The sequence below is a fragment of the Ascochyta rabiei genome, chromosome 17 (genome assembly GCF_004011695.2).
Source record: "Ascochyta rabiei chromosome 17, complete sequence".
Taxonomy (NCBI): domain Eukaryota; kingdom Fungi; phylum Ascomycota; class Dothideomycetes; order Pleosporales; family Didymellaceae; genus Ascochyta; species Ascochyta rabiei.
Genome location: NC_082421.1, coordinates 1,340,927 through 1,360,477, shown reverse-complemented (window position 1 = coordinate 1,360,477; position 19,551 = coordinate 1,340,927). Strand labels below are relative to the sequence as shown.

At 53.2% G+C, this 19,551-nt stretch overlaps 6 protein-coding genes across 7 annotated transcripts, besides 6 other annotated features; 2 read left to right on the top strand and 4 right to left on the bottom strand.

The window, feature by feature from the left end:
• Window positions 1-416: 416 nt before the first annotated feature.
• On the bottom strand, window positions 417-2,308 carry EKO05_0009853 (uncharacterized protein; the record flags this gene model as incomplete). The annotated part of the gene is made up of 4 exons (XM_059637628.1): window positions 417-656; window positions 709-1,693; window positions 1,746-2,121; window positions 2,185-2,308. 4 exons carry the CDS (start codon window positions 2,306-2,308, stop codon window positions 417-419), a joined length of 1,725 nt encoding a protein of 574 aa, XP_059493611.1.
• Window positions 2,309-3,545: 1,237 nt separating this feature from the next.
• Window positions 3,546-8,776, bottom strand: EKO05_0009852 (DNA helicase; the record flags this gene model as incomplete). The annotated part of the gene is made up of 2 exons (XM_038942710.1): window positions 3,546-4,748; window positions 4,796-8,776. The coding sequence occupies 2 exons, from the start codon at window positions 8,774-8,776 to the stop codon at window positions 3,546-3,548; spliced, it is 5,184 nt and encodes a 1,727-aa protein (XP_038795223.1).
• Window positions 8,540-8,575: a tandem repeat.
• A 437-nt stretch (window positions 8,777-9,213) lies between the features above and the next one.
• EKO05_0009851 (uncharacterized protein) lies at window positions 9,214-10,749 on the top strand (the record flags this gene model as incomplete). Its single annotated transcript, XM_038946945.1, has 1 exon — window positions 9,214-10,749. One exon carries the CDS (start codon window positions 9,214-9,216, stop codon window positions 10,747-10,749), a length of 1,536 nt encoding a protein of 511 aa, XP_038795222.1.
• An 884-nt stretch (window positions 10,750-11,633) lies between these two features.
• EKO05_0009850 (uncharacterized protein) lies at window positions 11,634-13,091 on the bottom strand (the record flags this gene model as incomplete). The annotated part of the gene is made up of 2 exons (XM_038942455.1): window positions 11,634-12,839; window positions 12,894-13,091. 2 exons carry the CDS (start codon window positions 13,089-13,091, stop codon window positions 11,634-11,636), a joined length of 1,404 nt encoding a protein of 467 aa, XP_038795221.1.
• Window positions 13,092-14,574: 1,483 nt separating this feature from the next.
• EKO05_0009849 (uncharacterized protein) lies at window positions 14,575-15,926 on the bottom strand (the record flags this gene model as incomplete). 2 transcript variants are annotated; one of them, XM_059637627.1, is made up of 4 exons in its annotated part: window positions 14,575-14,618; window positions 14,760-14,771; window positions 14,822-15,313; window positions 15,362-15,926. In XM_059637627.1, 4 exons carry the CDS (start codon window positions 15,924-15,926, stop codon window positions 14,575-14,577), a joined length of 1,113 nt encoding a protein of 370 aa, XP_059493610.1. The 2 variants fall into 2 exon arrangements, with proteins under 2 accessions (XP_059493610.1, XP_038795220.2); XM_038942457.2 differs by having other exon boundaries at window positions 14,575-14,771.
• A 1,950-nt stretch (window positions 15,927-17,876) lies between these two features.
• On the top strand, window positions 17,877-18,401 carry EKO05_0009848 (uncharacterized protein; the record flags this gene model as incomplete). The annotated part of the gene is made up of 1 exon (XM_038946944.1): window positions 17,877-18,401. One exon carries the CDS (start codon window positions 17,877-17,879, stop codon window positions 18,399-18,401), a length of 525 nt encoding a protein of 174 aa, XP_038795219.1.
• A 440-nt stretch (window positions 18,402-18,841) lies between these two features.
• Window positions 18,842-18,869: a tandem repeat.
• Window positions 18,870-19,018: 149 nt separating this feature from the next.
• Window positions 19,019-19,044: a tandem repeat.
• Window positions 19,045-19,073: 29 nt separating this feature from the next.
• Window positions 19,074-19,102: a tandem repeat.
• A 93-nt stretch (window positions 19,103-19,195) lies between these two features.
• Window positions 19,196-19,234: a tandem repeat.
• A 212-nt stretch (window positions 19,235-19,446) lies between these two features.
• Window positions 19,447-19,503: a tandem repeat.
• Between the last annotated feature and the right edge of the window lie 48 nt (window positions 19,504-19,551).

The window sequence follows — 19,551 nt, the reverse complement described above, 5'->3', positions numbered from 1 at the left end:
TGATAGTACCGCACGAAAATGATGTTATCAGGCTCGACTGGCCTGCAGACCGTGATTTCCCGGTCGCGCAGCACCGAAACTGGCATTGCATGCCATCCGGACAGTCTCGACAGTTTGCAATCGCATGTAGGAACTTAGCATGCTCCTCGAAGTCGTGCAAATTGTGCTAAAAAATAGGGCCTCTAGTCATGACCTTAATGGCCTGCCATTTCGGTTTCTATGCGCATGGATCGACAGGGGCGTAACATAACCATGATCGGCTCCGTTACTATAGTTAATCAACAGTCCTCTGTAGTTGAGAAATCACCACACCAAGCAAAGAGGTCACGCAAGCGAACAACATCGAAACAAGCAAGTCACGTTCCATACTCACACCTAATTGCAGTCGTCTACTATCCTGGTCTGCTCACATGCATTCACGGAGCAGCAAAGGTGTCTCTTTTCCCTTGAACGATATCGCCCATGATGCGCGCCTTGCGTTGCTCCTCCTCGACGCTGTTGACGTCCTTGAACACCTCGTCCATTTGCTCGAGCGTCTTGCCCGCCGTCTCGGGGATGCAGAAGAACGTAAAGACGAAGGCGAGTAGACAAAAGATGGCGAAGAAAGTGTACGCACCATAGCCTGTGTTTTGGACGAGTGGAGGCGTGATGAGTCCCTGAGGGTGTTAGTTAGGTCATGGTTCAAGGTGCGGGAAGGGCATGACTTACGATGATGAAGTTGTTGAACCAATTGGAGCAAGTTGACAGCGCGACGCCTTTTGCTCTCAGACTGCTTGGGAAAATTTCTGAGGGCATGGCCCATGGGACTGGGCCCCATGTTGCGCCGAAGCTGAACATGTAGAAGAAGAGGAACGCGACGGCAACCCAGCCCTCGGTTGCGTAGTCGGCCCATCGTCCGCCGTATTTACCAACTAAGACTGCAATGATCAGGTGGCAGATGAACATGAGTCCGGCACCGGTGAGCAGGAGTGGGCGGCGACCGAAGCGGTCCATAGTCCAGAGAGATGTGATGACGCCGACGAGTTGGGTGCAGTTGATGATGCCGGAGAGTAGCAGTTGCATCTCATACTCCTGTCCGAGAGTACCGAACAAGCTGGGCGCGTAGTAGATCAAGGCGTTTATACCAACAAACTGAAGTATTTTAGCTCGTCTCATTTTCTGCGAGTAGTTGCTGTCACTGACCTGCTGGAAGAACATAATGCCCACGCCGACAACGGTGCGTTTCCAGCAACCGTGGCGGAAACAATCTGTCCAGGACGCGAGCTCGAGTTTGAAGTTGCTTGCGCGCGTGCCATCCTGGAGATTGGGGTGTTTCTCGCAGTTAACCTCCCGCGTGAAGGCAACTTCGGCACGGATCTCGCACCATTCGCGGTAGACGCGAGAGTCTGTCGTGGGCAGACCGCGAAGTTTGGCCAAAACTTGCAGCGCCTCGTCGTCACGGCCTTTGCTTGACAACCAGCGGGGCGAAAATGGTAGGAACACGATCCCCACACCCAGGACAACCCCAGGAATCATCTGAATAAGGAAAGGAAGTCGCCACGACCATTGGCCAGCCATGTAGCGCGTGCCATAGGTTGTCCAAAAGGCAACGACAATACCGAAGACGATGCTGAATTCTTGGAGAACGAGGAGTGTTCCACGGATCTCTGGAGGCGCGATTTCAGAAATGTAGAGGGGCGCGATGCAGGCTAGTCTGTGTTTCGTCAGTACTGTTCCCAAGTCCGAACTTAGGCTTGTCGACTCACGCTCCAATACCCATACCACCAATCAGTCGCCCGACCGTAAGCATACTGTACCCCACAGCCGCTGTCTGCAGGATACTTCCAACCGTGAATACAATAACAGCCACGACAATAGAGTACTTTCTGCTCAGTTTATCCGCAAGGTAGCCAGCAAACAGGGCTCCGATTAGAGCGCCAAGCTCGAGCATAGCAGTCATAAGGCCTTTCCAGAAACCCGCTCCAGATGCTGTTTCCGATACTCGAGGGAAAGTCTCAAGAAACTGGTCCATGACAAGCGTGACTGAAATAACACCTTGATCGTAGCCGAAAAGCAAACCTCCAATAGTGGCAAAAATAGCGCACATGGCAACATAGTGGTTCGCGAACAGCCCCTTAAACCCTACATGTCATCAGCTGTTGATATATGCTCCACACGATATGCCCCAGCACGGCATCAACATACCACCAGGTCCATACGACTCCCTCGCAGCCCCGATCAACTGTTCACCCTGCATAACCTCACGATGGATCTGTGTTGGCGCCGCGTCAATCGCATCTGCCTTGTCGTTCTTGTTGAGATTGTCCATGCTCACTGGTGGTGGATGAAGATGTCCAAACTAATGGATGCAGATCTAGATTGGAGGAGCAATGGTCCAGTTCTTATACAAGTCCTTCTCTGCACGTGTGTCTGCCCGTGTGGATTGTCAGTCAAGGTCTATTGTGCTAGTGCTTGCGACTTGCTGATGCTCTTGGGTTTCTGTCTGCCGAAGTCGGGGATGTGCAGGCTGAATAGCGACAATTGCCTGAGTATAATTGGCTGAATTTCTTGTCGTGGAGGGCCCCTTGCGTGTAACGTGATTTCACGGCCGGGGTGAATTGACTCGGCACGTCAGTCGAAGAAGATGCGAGAGGTCTTGGCTTGCAGAAATGCAGGTTTCAATTGCAGGTGGAGGACGCGCACGGGGCAATCTGTTGACTGCAAACATGCGAGATGTTTCTGTGGGCCTGGGGTCCGAGGTCTGCCGAGATGTATCAATTTGTTCATGACGCGATGGTCAGTTGTAGTCGAAGAGGATAAGGGAAGAGCCCTCAATCATCATTCGATCCGTCTTCGAGTTCAGCTGCAAAACCTATGCGCATCCCGCTTACATTGGGGAAGGTGTATACTGGATATACGTCTCGCCGACGTCATCGCATCCGACCACAAGCTGCAGAGACCGCCGTGACTGAATATGAAGCCTGGAGACCCCATAGTGTCAAAAGCAACCCCAGTTTTCCCCAGGATCAGGCCTCGCGCCGTTCCGCGCCGTTTCTTTCCGCTGTCTCTTTCTCTGCCATCTGTGCGGGCGCTTTTGTCGAGCTTTTGCTGGAAAAGCTTCGAGGCTGCGGCGTAAATTGCTTTCGAGAGATTGTATGGAGTCAGGCTAGTAGCTAGTAGCTACCGTTTCGGGTACAGAAAGGAATAGACGCCGCAAGTGCGGCTCTGTGGGCCTCGAAGCGAGGACTAGTGCAAGACCAGCAGTAATTGTCCCCGCCGTGGCTGGAGCCTCAACTTCTCGGGCTACCTGTTTGAGTCGGTAATATTGGAGCATTGGAGTGAGTGGTGCATATGCATGGTATTCGATTCGTCTGAATGATATTACTGCACAGTACAATCCCATATAAACATGCCCAATGGGTCTATTCGAGCCAACATGATCAGCGTAGGATGCGTGATAGAGATGCGTTCCGTCGTAAATGTCCCTGGCTGCCAACCGAAGCGCCAGAAAATACAACAATGTCAAGCCAGGAGTAGCCATACGCTTGTTTGTCCGGTGTAGGTTCTTAAGTGGGCATGCCCATGATTGCGCTCCAGCCATTCCCTCCGCCACCGCTTGCTCCTCCTCTTCGTGAGCCTCCACCAGCAGGCTTTCGACTCACAGCGGGAGCGTTGCTGCTTGAGGGCTTGCTCGAGGCTCGTTTTTTCACACCTGCGAACGAGCCTTTCCCGCCGAAACTACCAGACTTCCTATTTGGACCTCTCTTCTTTGGCCCAGATGAGGATGCTCTAAGCGCTCTTCTCGACGCTATGGCTTTGGAGGTAGCTGCCTTCACGTTCGCAGTTTGCGTCAACCGGTTATTGAACTCTTCCACTTCAGGGTCAATAGGCTGCGTAAAGTGGTGGCTCTGGTGTAGAGCTTCGTCGTCATCACTTTCGCCGTACGAGTAGTCGCTTTCAGAATCTCTGGCGGGGAGTGGCACGTCGCCGTCGCTGTCAGCAGTGAAGTCGATGAGGACTTGTTCTTGATGGTTTGGATCAAAAACCTGCTCGTCATCCTCTTCCTGATAATCGTTGCCCGAGAGCACCTCCGCCTGTTGATGTTGGGGCGCACGGCTTCGAGAAGCAGGTGCATAGCCCCCATACATTTCTCTGGTATTGTTGATCAGAAGCATGAACTTCCTACCGTATCTTTCTACCATCTCCGGCCGAATGCTAGGTATAGTTCTCATCTCCTCAAGATCAGCAGGTAGGCGAAGGGCCATCTCTCGGAGCACTGTGTCGGAGAAGATCGCTTGACGATGGCCGTTGTTCGTCATGAGGTCCTGTCTCAAGCGCTTGGCACCGTCGAGGAAGTCGTGTAGTATATCTTGCTCAAACTCACTGAGTCTAGCTGTCCTTTCGTCCACCGTGATAGGCTTGCCCAACCCCTTAGGCTGTCTAGCAGCTCTCGGAGGCTTCGCCACTCGTACTTGCGCAAACTCGTCGTCAAAGTCTTCGGCTTGACGGCTGCGACTTTTCTGGTCCCGTGTGGGATGTCGAGGTTTTGCGAAATGATTGTCGTCGCTATCATAATTCTGTTGCTGGTAGACAAAGTCCTGGATCTTTCGTTTCGACGCGCGAACGGGCGAGGAAACATTTGTGGAAGGGTAATCCGCTTGTTGCTTCTTCGTTTGCCTCTTCCTAACGGGAGCCTTGGCGGGAGAAGCTCGAACTTGCAGCTTCAGCTGCTTTCGCTTGGTCTCGTAATCGTTGCGGAACGTGGCAGGCTAGAAGTATTAGCGGTTGCTGAGGGTAGCGGAAAAAAAAAGCTTACATGAAGGTAGTTAGTCGCAAAGCCGACCTTGTTGACTATGCTCTTCTCCTTAAGGGCACCAGATTCCAACAGGGACTGGAAAATTCGCTCGTTGTCCCCTCGCTCCAGGTCGATACCAAAGCCCCAGCCATACTTCTCAAGGCCACTCTTCTTGATCTTTGCGGTCTTTGCACCTCTGAAAGCATCGACGCATTGGTGCATAGTGACATTATCCTCATGCACCTTGCTGATAAGCTTGATAGCCATAGCAGCGTACTCCGTCAAATCCTTCGTAACAAAGGATGCATCCGAACGACAGTTGTCGCAAGTCTGATTGCAGTTGGCAGGATCGAAGGGCTCGCTAAAGTAGCCAAGTACTTGCGCACGTCGACAGTCGGCCTTATTCTCGCAATACTGAACCACAGTCCGCAGCATGTCATGAAGGCGCTGCTTCTGCTCTCGACTGCCTTCGCCTTCGTCAATCATCTTTCGCAGCATCCTTGTGTCGGCGAATTGATAGTACAGGAAGCAGTCTGATCTCTTGCCATCACGTCCCGCACGGCCGGTCTCCTGATAGTAGCCTTCCAGACTCTTCGGCATGGTGTGATGGATGACGTATCGGACGTCAGCTTTGTCAATGCCCATGCCGAATGCGATTGTAGCAACAATGACATGGTATTCATTGCTCTGCCACTTCTTCTGGACTTCTGATCGCTCGTCCGCTGGCATGCCTGCGTGATAATGGAAGGCACGGACGCCAAGGTCTGTAAGCTTCTTCGCCACGTCTTCGCAGTTCTTGCGGGACAGACAGTAGATAATGCCTGATTTACGATGATACCTCTGCTTTATTAAATCTGCAAAAGTGTTGACCATGCCTTTGCCCTTTGGCAACACTTCGTAGGAAAGGTTTGGTCTGTTGAAACTCTGGGAGAACATACGCCCGCTCTCAATACCAAGGTTTGACCTCACATCGGCGCGGACGAGTTGAGTTGCCGTTGCTGTGAGTGCGATGATAGGTGTTCCAGGAAATTGGCGCACGACGTCTCCTAGGGCCTTGTAATCTGGGCGGAAATCATGACCCCATTGGCTGACACAATGCGCTTCATCGATAACAATGCGAGCCAGTTGGCCTTTGTTGTACAGCCGTTGAAAAGCGCTGACCATCCGCTGATTCTTGTTGAGCATCTCTGGCGTTACATAGAGAAGTTGAATGAACTTGCCAGGGTCCTCCTTCTTCTCTAGTTTATCCATGATCTCTTTTTTCTCGTCCGAGGGCGTTTGTCCATTGATGAGGCATGCCTGAACCTTAAAACGGGTCATCGCGGATTCAACTTGGTCCTCCATCAGACTCAGTAGGGGAGATACCACGATGGTCACCCCGCTTGTTTTCCCTGATCGTATGACTGAAGGTAGCTGATAGCACAATGATTTACCACCCCCAGTGGGCATGAGAACAAAACAATGCTCTCCAGCCAGCGTTGCGTTGATTGCTTCTAGCTGACCGGGACGAAAGCCTCTAAGCTTGAACTTTTGTATGAGTGCAGCTCTTACATCTTTTGACCAAGGGTGGTTCATGCCAGGGACTCCTTTACCAGGTATGCTCGTTGCTGCCTTCTTGGGCGAGGGAGGCTTGGTTTGTGAATGCACCTTATTGACTGTGGTTTCGCAAAGCATTTCGCGTGTACGCGAGGGCACTGCGACGTTCGTCCTGTCTCCCCTCCAATCAAAATGGCCGGACTCTTGGTTGCCCAAGTTATCCATCTCGTAAAGGAGGTCTTCGTCATCGTCCAACCCGAAATCATCTCCGCCATCGCTCTCGCCAGCACGTCCATTTGAGATCCCAGGGGCCGGATCCATGTGCTCGGTGAACACATTCTCTTCGTCGCTGAAGTCTATGTCGCCGAAGTCTTCTGCTGTGTGATACGACTCGTTTCCAGTAGATCCGCGAGTAGCAGCATGCTCAGAGCGAGATTGATGACGATACGACGGCTCCTGGTATCTGGTCGTGGGTCTTACGGGTGGTGGAGGCGCGACGATTTCATCTGCGGCGAACCGTATGTGACGACTGGGAGACCATATACGTTGGTTTGGAAGCTGCGTCTGTGGGACATGACCAGGCCCTACATCGATGGGTCTGTTTTGCTTCCATCGGGCAGGGCTTGCCTGCGTTGCCTCAACAACGACATGATGTGGTGTCTTAGCTTCGACCTTGATAGCAGGCTTCCGCAGCTCCTTTATGATAGCCTTTGGTTGCTGGATACCTGCAACGCCAATGTAGTGGTGTATCTGCATTTCGAGATCCTCAAGGGATTTCGATGTCGTCCTAAGAGCTGAGTAGTCCGCCTCCTCATAGATGCCTTCCTCTATGTCGTCTGTCACTTTCTTCTTGAGAACATCTCGCTCAGCACTGGTTTGGTCGTACCTCTCCTTGAGGGCTATCAGCTGTTCTACAGCGTCTTTTCGCGGCCGCAGGCGCTCCAGATTCTCTCGGACGTGTGGATCTGGGTCATCGAGACCGACCTGCTCAACGAATGCTGTCTTGGCTTTCTCCCAGGCCACAGTCACAGATGTAAGGTGTCGAGCACCGTCTGGTGCTACGAAGAAAGCAATCGTTTTGTGTATGCTCGCTTTCTGGTCTTTCGACAGTTCTGATGACGAGAGCACAGGCTGCGTCGTTAGCGGTTGTGTGGCCGGCGGTCTAGACTGCGACTTCTTAGGGGAAAGTTTTTCTCTACGAGGAGACTGCGTCGTGTCTGGCGTAGGTATCGAACATTGCTTGTTTTCACTCGGAGTGACGCTTCGAGCTGGCCTGCTGGGAGATCGAATTGGCAGTTGTAATTGTGTTGGTGGTTTCGTTGGGCTGCGACTCGCGGTCTGTTTGCGCGTTCGTTTTGTCGGTGATGATTTGGGCAGCAAGTCCAGTTCCATGACATCCAAATCACCAAAGTCCTCTTCTTCATCCTCTGAATCCAGCACTGCATGTCCGACGCGTCTGGTTGTGGGTGTCTGTGTAGGCTCGACTGAGGCGAGCTTTGTCGGCGAAGGGCTTTGTGCTTGCCTGCCAATCTTACGAGCTGGAGCCAAGGTTTCTGAAGGGGCACGACTCAGAGACTTTCGTTTGCGACTCGCAACGGCTGGTCCTTCCTCCTCTGACCATTGTACAAACCCGGCATCCTCCTCGGCTGCAGCAATTGCTTCTTGCTGCTTCTGTTCTCTGCTGAGGGCTACGGTCGAATATGGTGGAGGCGGGCTAGCCGGTACCGGGCTGTCTGGTCGCGTAATGAAATCGTCAATGTCGGTGAATTCATCTTCCACGGGTTCTGGGCTATGTGTAGCTGGCTTGTGCGTTGGCTTGGACGGCCGTTTCCGCACAAGATCCTCTTTGTACTCGTCGCTCTTCCTCTTCTTGCCCTTGTTGAAGTGGTTGGGCACTGGCGAGGAAGGGACCTCATCGTCGCCCGTCAGGTCGATTGCCTCAACATCGAACACCTGCACACGTGGCTGGTGCAGTGTCGAGGGCTCAGCTGCGCTCGATGAGTCGCGTGCGCTGACCCATGCAGCTTCGCCACGGTTGTGCTTAGGTGCATGACTACACGTTTCGTCATCGTCCTGCTGCTGTCTACTCGTGGACGGTGTCGAGGCATAAGGTGGGACACCAGCTAGCATGAGTCTGGGTCTTCCGTTACTCGGTGTGGTGCGCAGCCTTGCCATGTCACCCTCGACTCCCCCTGCCTCTGGTAGTAGCTTGTGTATATCGACTGTCTTGGTGCGAGTGAGGGTGCCGGGTGGCGGTGGGCGGGTAGGGGCGAGAGCAAGCTGGATAGCTGGCGCTGGTTCATTGCTTATCGCGGCATCGGCCGGGTGGAATTCTTCTCCTGGGGGCGCGTTGAAGTCGGTGTTGTCGTCTGGGCTGTAGGCAACGAGCGGCACGGAAGGCGTGATGAAAGGCTTCGCGGACAACAGCCACTTGAGATGCTGCTTAAGGTTGTTCTGAGGAGGCATGGGAGCCACACATGCTTCTTTCCAAGGTCCTGCAGGTCGCCAACGCGTCTGTACGCGCCGTTTCTCCGAGTCGTAGGAGTGCTGGTGGCGTTGTTCGTGGTCGACGGCGTCTTGTTGGCGGCAATCGCGCCATCACGTGGACCCTTTTCTCCGCTTATCTCCGCGATCCACATTTCCACTGAAGCATGGCAGCACTTTGCGAGACAACAATTTTGCGGCATCGTCACTCGAGGCGCCTAGTCGCCAGCTTGAGCAAATGTTCTCTAGGACACAGCCTGTGTCAGCACTACCGGGGTGGATGCCACAATAGTCATAGTGGTTTTGCATTGTTCTTTTCCTTTTGAAACTTGAACTCACCTCCACGCATCACCTTGACCTCACAGATTATTATATCCCTCACGCCGATTGTTGACGGGGCAGTGCAAGCCTATACAAACATGAATTCAAAGTTGACACCCTCTGCGTCCATGCTGAACGCTCAAACCCCAGATTCGATACAAAAGCTTTCCACTGCAATTGCCAGTCTTCAGACCTCACCACCACCAGCAGATGTTCTACCCTCTCAAGAAACGCTCTCGAAAGCGCGTGCAACCTTGGTTGATGTCTTGCCCGAACAAGGAGCTGGCCTCGAAAACACCATCTGCCACCTAACTCAAGACCTCGGACCAGCACTCAATGCCTCGTCCCGTTCAGCAACCTACTACGGCTTCGTCACAGGCGGCTCTACGCCTGCAGCGTCCCTCGCCGACAATCTAGTGACACACTACGATCAAAACGTCCAAGTTCACCTGCCCAACGAGACCTTGGCCACAGACATAGAAGACCGCACACTTACCCTCCTCTGCTCCCTCCTTGACTTCAGCCCATCTCAGTGGCCTCACCGCACCTTCACCACTGGCGCCACAACATCCAACATCCTTGGGCTAGCCTGCGGCCGCGAGTACGTCATCGCCGAAGCCAGCGCGCACCGCACCGATGCTGAAGTCAGTGTTGGTGAGCAGGGAATCGTGGAAGCCATGCGACTCGCCGGAATCGACAACATACAGATCCTGACAACCGTACCTCACTCCTCTCTAAGTAAAGCTGCTTCCATCCTAGGTTTAGGCCGGAGCTGCGTCAAATGCATAGGCCGCACAGATGCACCGCACAAATTTGACATGGCTATGCTGCAGAAACACCTGTCGCAACCTGGCGCAGCGAGCATAGTAGCCGTCTCGGCCTCAGAAGTGAACACCGGCCTCTTCGCGACCTCGAGCTTTCAGGAAATGCAAGAGATTCGCAGAATCTGCGATATGTACGGCGCTTGGATCCACGTCGATGGCGCCTTTGGCATCCTCGCGCGCTTACTGCCGTCCACGCCCCAATACGAAACCATAAAGAACTGCACCACCGGCCTGGAACTTGCCGACAGCATCACCGGCGACGGACACAAGCTGCTCAACGTGCCCTACGACTGCGGCTTCTTCCTCTCGCGGCACCGCTCGCTCGCAGAGCGCGTCTTCGCAAACCCAAATGCTGCGTATCTCGCCGCCGGCGCCGCGGCCGATGGAATCATGTCCCCGCTGAACATTGGGCTGGAGAACTCGAGGCGTTTCCGGGCGTTGCCCGTGTATGCCAGTCTGGTTGCGTACGGCGCTGCAGGGTACCGGGACATGTTGGAGCGCCAGATTGCGTTATCTCGGGGTATCGCTAGATATATCTCGTCAAGTGAGGAATTCGAATTACTACCCGTGCGCGGCGAGGATACGGATGATGTGCTGGGGAAGATATACATCATCGTCCTATTCCGCGCCAAGAAAGAGGCTTTGAACCAGCAGCTCGTAGATAAGATCAAAGCGAGCAGTAAAATCTACGTTTCAGGAACAAGCTGGGAAGGCAAGCCTGCGTGTCGTTTCGCCGTATCGAACTGGATGGTCAACGTCGAGAGAGATCTGCCGGTTGTCACGCAGGTGTTGCAGGACGTTGCGAGGTAATGCTGCGAGCAGTGAGCTGCGTCCCGTTCGATACTGCTGAGTGCATAGAAAACTCAACTAGATCTTTAAGCAGCTGAACATAACACTTTCACCTTCTACCATTGCAAACAGCCCTGATGTGGTACCGTAGTGGTGATGGGTGTAGGTGCAGCAGCGCAGAACAGAAGAAGACGTAAGCCAAAAGACGAAACATGAGTGCAAGTAGGCGCGAGTATAGCTCAGCTTCAGCTCCAGCATGGAGTGAAGAAATAACATGGATAAGACGAATACTTGGCCAGCGATAGCACTGAAGCAGATAGCCGTCTTCCACCTCCCAGGCCATCTGAACTCCAAAACCGAGCTTATTACTATTATGAAACCCATGCAGAGTCCAGAGTTCCTCTCTCCCAGCTGAGCGGCATTGACAGACTGTACCCTTAACGAAGTCGATCGTGTCCTGCAGGTCCTGCAGCTCCCTGTATCTCAGCAGACGCGGCAGCGACGTCAACATCACGTGCGACTCACGACGTCTGTTTAACCTTCCGCTATGACCACAGCAGGTAGCTGACTGGGTAGGAGAAAAGCACCGAGGTCCACTCGGAGCGATATGCCGTCTAGAAAAGGGCAGGCTTGCGCTTCGCAGTCTGTTAAGTAGTCTCGACGTTCTACAGTGCAGCACCGGTAGCGATAAGTATTACTTGTTTCCAGGAACTCTGATAAAGAAACGTTCGTGATATCTGGACGACGGATTCCCAGCCAAAGAAATCGCTTTTGCCACTGCCGGTACGCCGCTTTATGGATCTCCGCCAGGTCGTATCTCGCTAAAGCGCCAAAACTCCAATGTCGACAGAGACGCCTCCCGTACGTTTTACGGCTTGGTGTCGCGAGGGATTACAGTTCCGTTACTATAGATTCATATCTTGAATCCCGGCTTCAAGGTTGCCCGTTATGCACACATTTGTCGGTGCGTGTATGTCTTCGCCACCACTGTAGTCCAGCACGCGGCTCATCAACTCTTTCCATCTCGTGCCTGGCACAACGCTCGCTCTCACAGTTTCCACTTGTGGATGTGTCGAGCTCGGCACGAGTGGCACGTCAGCCGACTGTGTGGGCCAGCTCAGCACTGCTTCGAGCGCGAGCTGCGCGTAGCAAACGGCCTCGTGGGCATCGCCTGGTATCCCGATATCGTGTAGCGGTCTTGTGGTGACGATCGCGGGGAGCTGGCTCTTGAGATAGTCGATGATGCTGGAGTTCCTTGCGCCCAGGCCGCAGAAGAAGAGCTCGTCGACTTCCTGCCCCGGGAGGAAGAAGAGCTTGAGTAGGCGGTGATACTGGTTCAGGATATTTTGTGCTGTTACTCGCGTAACAGTCGCGAGGGTGTCGTGATCAGACATGTTGCTATACAGACACGCGTCGATGAGTTGTTGCGCTTCATGGTCACCAAACATCTCGGTGGCTATACTCAAGGAAGGTGGTTGGCGGATATAGTCGTGTCCGCTGAGGAAACGATCTACGATGTCTTGGTTGACTTTTCCCAGCGAAGCCACTTTCCCATCACGATCTTCTGACTGGTCGTTGGATGTGCAGTATCGCATTGCGTAGTCGATCAGGAGGCTGCCTGGCCCGCAATCGTGAGACATCGCTGCTTGCGCGCCATTGTAACTATGTGCCGGTATAAAGCTCAACGTCGAAAGCTCGTTGATGTTGAGACAGACCCGGAATTTCTGAGGGTGCTGTAAGAGCATCGTATCGACATAGGCGGTTGGGTGCAAGCGAGAACGAACGACGTCACGTTCGATGACTGCGAAATCGAAGACGGTACTGATGCCTGTCTCTGAGGCTACGATCCTGTTCCAATTAAGCTGGTGCTCTCGCATGCCAGCTAGGCTCAATTGTCGGCGCAAGAGTTCCAGGGCCTCGGTATGAGTGCCCACGAGGTCGATAGAAGTGATATCGATGGCATGTTTCCGACAGAAAGCCTTGATACCGCCAGAAAACAGACGACCGAGCAGCTCGTCGATGCGTGATGCAGCCTTGGCTCCGTGTCGGCCTAATCGTAGGCAGTTGAAAAGAGAGTCTCTCACTGACGACGGGACGGGTATATGGCCAGACTGCGTGTAAAGTAAGTGAGTTGCAGGAGGGCAACGGGGCAGCTAAGCACTGACCTGCTCTACTTGCATGTGTAGCGGAGCAGAAGGGTTGTTCTGGCCGAAATGAACTAACGCGAAATTTAGATGACTTAGTCCACTGCCGGTGCAGATGCCCAAAACAGTGAGGTCAGGGCTGGCCCTCATGAATTCTTCAGTGCCTCTCTGTTGTGGAAAGACGCTTCTATCGTCCGTTGCTGAGTCTTCACGTCGCATTGTGAGGGGAACTGCGCTCAACTACCTAAGCCAAGCACGCACTTCGAGCGCAGAAGAGAAAGTGGCCATCAACAGACACTAATCTCGTGCGGAGAGACAGTCATGTATGACTTCTCGGGATTCTTATAGGCAGTAGCCAAAGGATTATTCACCGCTTACCAGCATGGAGACCAAGCCTGTAAACCAGCATGCAGTAATCCTTCGATATAGGAAAGTCACGTGTATTCGAAACGAGTTACGCAAATCGGTATAGATGTCGACAGACACCCGCAGTTGTTGACGATGACGTGCCGTGCACAAGTAAGCACCACACTCGATTGCCTCTTCCAAACCAATCCTTTCGGGCTGTATTTGGTAAAAAAAGTGGTTCCAAGGCTAACGGAACAGCTCAAAACCCTTATGGGCCTTGAAATTCGGCCACATTCAGCGTGTGAGACTGGGAATCGCTAATCTATCGCGGTCAGGCTATACCACGATCCCGCATACCGACACACCGATAACGACGTCAAAACCTGTGGGCATTACACCAAGATCAGAGGGTGATATCAAGATACCAATGAGGGTACAGGTTGGGAGGTGGAGATGCAGCTGTCGTGAACGCTTGCCCCTGAAGGGACTGTGATACATCCACTCGATGCCAATCACACGATCCCAATCGTTCATAGGATACAGGAAGGTTGAAGTATGTGGGAACTGTTGCACGATAAGGACAGGATTCACAAGGGGTCCCCAGGAAATCGCGCCACGAAGCGATTGTATTACGACGGAACGGCAGCCACCGCAGACCAGATAGGATCTATCAAGCTCGAGAACATGGTAGGGCTGTGGAGATTGGGTCTTGCCGCGTCTGGGTTCATTGACACGGCCGGATAGTCTCTTGTAGTTTCACGATTTGAGGCGACGCGGAACCCATGTGCATGGCACGACAGCGGCACAAATACCCGCGAATAGATTTACACAAACTGGCAAGGGGTCACGGACAAATGGGGAAGTATCAGCATGCTTGTAGCTTCTTGACAGGATAGCGGAAGTTTTTACCACCGGAAATGCGTCCCAAGGAGCCGCTGGCTAGCCTTGTATATAAGCGTTACCCCAAACTAGACATATGCATCTGCTAGAGCTATTTCTGAGGTTCGTGCAGACGCTAGGTGAAGAACTGTGAGCCAAACATAACCCTTGTAGAGAGATCAATTAGTCGAGGAGGTGGAACGGGAAAACTTGGGATTAGAGGTGTCAATTGTTGAGGCTACGCTGCTGCCAGTCGTCGCTTGTATGACCGAATCGACAGAATCAACCCACACTCATACCCCATTCTGCCCTGAGAGCGTTAATAATCCAGGTAGTGGGCCAAACGCTGTTTGACTCAAAGTCCAGGAGGAGCTGCAGGACTTCATCTCGCTCTCGTAAATCTGTCACCAGAGGCCCCCAAATGAAGATGGTGTGACACAAGATTATTGATAACTGCACTATCTCGGGTGTGCTCTTACAAGAGCCGCATATTGCGCGTGCATGCTCCAAAATCTGACGCTGATACAATTAGTGAGCCTCTCGAGGTAGCCGTGTGGGGATAACTCAAGTCAGTGCTTGACAATCTCCCAACGTTCCGAATGGCAAACCGCGGCCCTGGCTTGAAACTGAGGAGCATGATGCAGGAAAAGTGGTACAGACCAAACGCCACAGCTGCGAGACTTGTTAACTTGAGTCATTCACAACAGTAGATGTCAACGCACCGTGCCAATCGGCCGTAAACCACATTTGCGGAAAACAGCTATTCCCGTCCTCGCCAGCCGGTCCGTGCCAGATAGTATCAAAGCCTCCAGGCCTGTCTTGAGCCCATTTTTGGACGAGATCCCAGAGCTCATGCCATCGATCAATTCTGCTATTGCGCTCCATTGACGGGTCTGCTTCGAAACAAAAGTTCACAATCAGAGCTGTGTTCCATGTCATCTGATTAGCCCAGGCAGTTTCCAGCCTTAAGCGCGCTAGCGGATGTGAGTCTTGCATTGAGCCTGGTGTGGGGTGCAGCTGCAGTGAGAAGTCTATGTCGGGTGGTTGCTGATTGATGGTAGCTGTGTAGAGACACTGACGGACGTAGACCCAGAAAGCAGCTTCACGGAGAGTTGGCGCTGAAGGATCTACGTAGTGGTTACCTTGAGAGGCGCGCAGTATTGCTGAAGACCCTGCTAGATGCTGTCCGGCATCTGAGCCTGTGGAAGAAGGTACTTTGAACGTCAGCTGGGACACCGGTGCACATATGATGTGAAGCCTACCGTTGAGCTGCTCATAGAACCGCAAAATGACAATGGCGCATAGTAACGTCTCATCGTGGCTCGCTGCCGGCTCGTTCAGCCGATCGATGATCAAAGCAATGCAGCGTTGGTATGCAGCGTCAGCAGCGGCGTCTTCCCTCTGGTGGCGAGCTGCGAACGACAGGACGGCATGGCAGAGGACAGGACAGTACCTGACCTTCTCCGGTACTCCTAGAGTGAATTGGCGTGTTGCATCTGTGCAGTCGAGCCAGCGGCCAAGATGTTCCGAGTAGTGGTGCACGAGCCGAGCTTCTCTCTGCGACAGGGAAACCGCTTCCCGAGAATAGCGTCGGGTACCCCTCTCCGGCAACGGATTTCGCAGCAGGCTTGCTACAGAAATGCTGCTTGTAGTGCGAGGCCCTTCGAGCGAAGATGGTGAGCCCGGTGAAAATATACCGACCGAATCATTTGGTAAAGGATCGTTTGTCGACCGTGACGCGCTGTCCAAGGGTGCCCCAGGCCGATCACTCGGTGTAGTGCTCCGGCTCGCTTGGCTTGCCCCATCATCAGTTTCATCAACTTCCATCTCGTCATGCTCACCGTCGCCAGCAGCAGGCTTGCTCAATTGCGCGTCGGACGGTTGATAGTCCTTGAATTTCGTGTGTGGGGCCTCCCACTGACATGGGCGATTCTTTTTGCTGCAGGCCTTGCACACGGGATGTACTTCGTCGCCTGTACCAGGTCAGACAGGGTGATGCGTCCATACTTCAGATATAGCAGCTTACATTTCACGCGACGTGCTCGACACGTGAGACTGAGAAGCGGTTCGTCAGCCTAAGCGACCACGGCTTGTCACAATTTACTGACCATCCGCTTCTGGAGCGATATTTACCCATCTTTGGCTGCTGGACCTCGAAGTTGAAAGTCGAATCGAATGTGTTGTTGTGAGGGTTGCAGTAGTCTATGTCGTTTCGAGGGTGTTGCTATTCTTGACCATGTGCTATGACACTTTTGCCTTGCGTCAGTCTTACCCTAATCGTCCTTCGATTTTGTGATAAATCTGCCATAGTCTAGTCGCTGCAGAATCAATACCGGGTACGTAGCGACCAAAAAAGTCAGTTGTGATTGTGCAGGCGTTAAGGACGTGGCCGGAAAACAGACGTAACGCTGTGTCCATAACGAGGCTACGGCCTTACGTCAAACCCTATCAACCAAACACCACGCAGATGGCCATCAATCATAAGAGCAGGCCGATGGCCCGCTATCGCAGCCTGACTCTACTGTGCTCGAACAGTTGTGAAATCGTGGCAGCAAAAGCCAGGCTTTGGCGCCGAATTACTAAGACAGTGAAGCACCGCGACAACGTTCGAAGGCGGGCGCGCCGTCTTTCAGCCCCACAATCGAGATCCCAGCCATCTTCTCATGCGTGTTCCATGAAAATTACTGGTTGGGATACATCCGGCACGGTAGACCGAGCAGATCTGAGATTCGCGTGGGCAAGGGTCCCGCCAGAAGTTGGTTAGTCCACACCGAGTCGAAGTGGCAACACAGCTCGGCTCAAGTGGCCTACATGCCGGTACCACATGATAGGGAGATCGATGATCAGGCAAGAGGTGCCAACGGCTGTTCGAGACTCATGTGTGGAGCTCCCGTCACGTAACCCGGTGGATACTTCGTAACGAATCCAAGAACATCAAGAAGAGCGTACTGACCATCATGAGGTTGATAGCTACAACGTCTGGGAACAGCACAAGTTGACTCTGGCCCAAATCACTCAAAGAAATCTTGGACCAGATAGTTGAGTATGAATTCGCTTTTGCAGACTCGACGATGCATCATGGCCAAAGCTGCTATCCCTCATACAGGAAATTCGTAACGAAGTCTTTTGACTGCGGCCACTCGAGGCAACCGTTGCGAGTTCAGTCCAACTGTTTGCCCGATTTCGACACTGCTCTTTACATCAATCGATTTCGCACAATTTCCGCACCGCCTTACCACTACTCACCGCCTACTGACAGACGAGACTCGACGGTCCTTCTGCAACGATGCTGGAGAACCGAAACTCGCCGACTCAGGAGCGACCGGTTTACCCATAGCGACTGAACGAGACCTCGTCCATCCATCACAGAGTACCCTCACTCATGAAAGCGATTCGATTTCGAAGCTGCTCATCGTAATCAAAACGTGGGCGCTACACACCGCGTAGCGAAGGAGCTCTTACCAGACAGTGCGCAGCCTGCGTGTACCGGAAACCGCAGCACGGCACTTCGACGAAGGACGTCACTGATGTTAGCTGCCGCAAAGAGCACGACATGCGAGCCGATCCATTCGACTTTGCAGGGCGCTCATGGCTACCGATCTAGCAGTGCCAGAATCGAGAAACGCCTCCGGACAGCGAGTCGCGCCCAGCCATCGAAATCACCACACAAAGGACATTGGGACTGTCTTGGGCCTGGAGAAAAATTATGACCATTGGAAACATGACGATTTCGTTGTCTGAAGTTGCTGGGCTAAAATGACAAGGCGCACTTTCACGATGCATGCCAACGGTAGTAGCAGCAAGCGTCTGCCTGGGCGTCTTTTTTCTGGAGCACGCAAAACGATTGCTCGCAAGGTCCTCGTAGCCAAATTTGACAAACCGCAAGCCGCGCTTCAGCAGACATGCCACTCTCAAAGCCAGCCCAACAACTCCGAGCACGCTCAAAACCCAGAGCGACAAGCCGCAGCAACGTACCCAAACAACGGCCTGCAGCAACACAACTCGTCCCCGCTCTACGAAGACGCTACCAAAAAACCGACGACCTTGGCCAGCCGGGAATACACACGCGCAGTCGAATTACAGTTGACGCTAATTCAAGGTGACGATTCAATGCAGCGCCAACTTCGTATTTGGGAACGATTCGCACACACTGCATGGGATTCCCCAGCCTCAGAAAAGGCGCAGCGACGCAGACGCGCAGCAACAAGCGGAAGCAGCCCCGGCGCGCAGGACGTGCAGCCAGCGAGGACGCATTTCGCACCGGGGAGACGCCCAGAGGATCCAGGGCTGCCTACGCCGTGACCAGGGCTACGCGGCGAGGGAGAACATGTATTGATTGATGTGTGAGAGAGCGCGGCAAAGCGCTTAGAAAGATATACCACGCACAAACGGACGGATGGGAGCTCGATGCCCCGCTCTGCGCCTGTTCTACACTACATGCACTACACTACATACACTACACTACTACATACACTACTACATACACTACTACATACACTACTACATACACTACTACACACACTACTACACACACTACTACACACACTACTACACACACTACTACATACACCATCAACCCACTCGCATGCCAAAAGCAAAACGCGTAGCACCCACCAGCTCACCTGGCAGAGAGCCCACAAGTGGCTAGCAAAGCGCCCACCGCTCCATGCGGCCAGCAGCAGACACAGCCAAGCGTCCGAACCTGTGCTGTTGCACGCAACAGCCGAACAGCGACCAGACGACTTTCCCTCTCTCTCTCTTTCTCTCTCTGTGCGCCCACAGAAGAATGCGGGGGGGCGGTCAAGAGGCGGCGCTTTCCCGTGCCTCGCGAGCTGGGAACGCGGCATCGCTCGCTCGGGAGATCGACGGGTTCGCGGCCGGGGTGGTGCGTGTGCTGTTGGTGTTGGGTTCGAGGGGGCTGTGTTGTGTTGTGTTGTGTTGTGTTTGCTGCTCTGCGGGGGGTTTTGGTGTCTGCCATCTACCATCTACCATCTACCATCTACGCGTTATTTATCGTGCATCTGCGTGCTGCAACTAGGTTTTCCTGGGTTTTCCGTATTTACATGTCAGGTACAGCCCAGGGCATCTCGTTGCTTTCCATCCATCCACTTATCCACCCATTCATCCATCCACCAACAGTGTAAATAGGATAAAATACCCCCTTTCAGTTCTCACACACACATGTCTACTTTTTATTCTGCTCTCTACTCCACCATCCAATTCCCATCTCCAGTAAAGAAACTCTTTCATCTGCGTTTCTTTCGACCTCCGTTTTGCTAGGTCGCTTTATAGAAGCGGGGGATTCCCGCTAGCAGGCTGCGTTCTGGGAATGGCGTCTGTGGAATGGGTGGCTGTGGCTGTGGTTGTGGCTGTGGAGGTGGTAGTGGAGGTGGGGTTGGGGTTGAGCAAGGATCGAGGATAGAGAGTGCATTTGCATGAGAGTGCGTGAGTG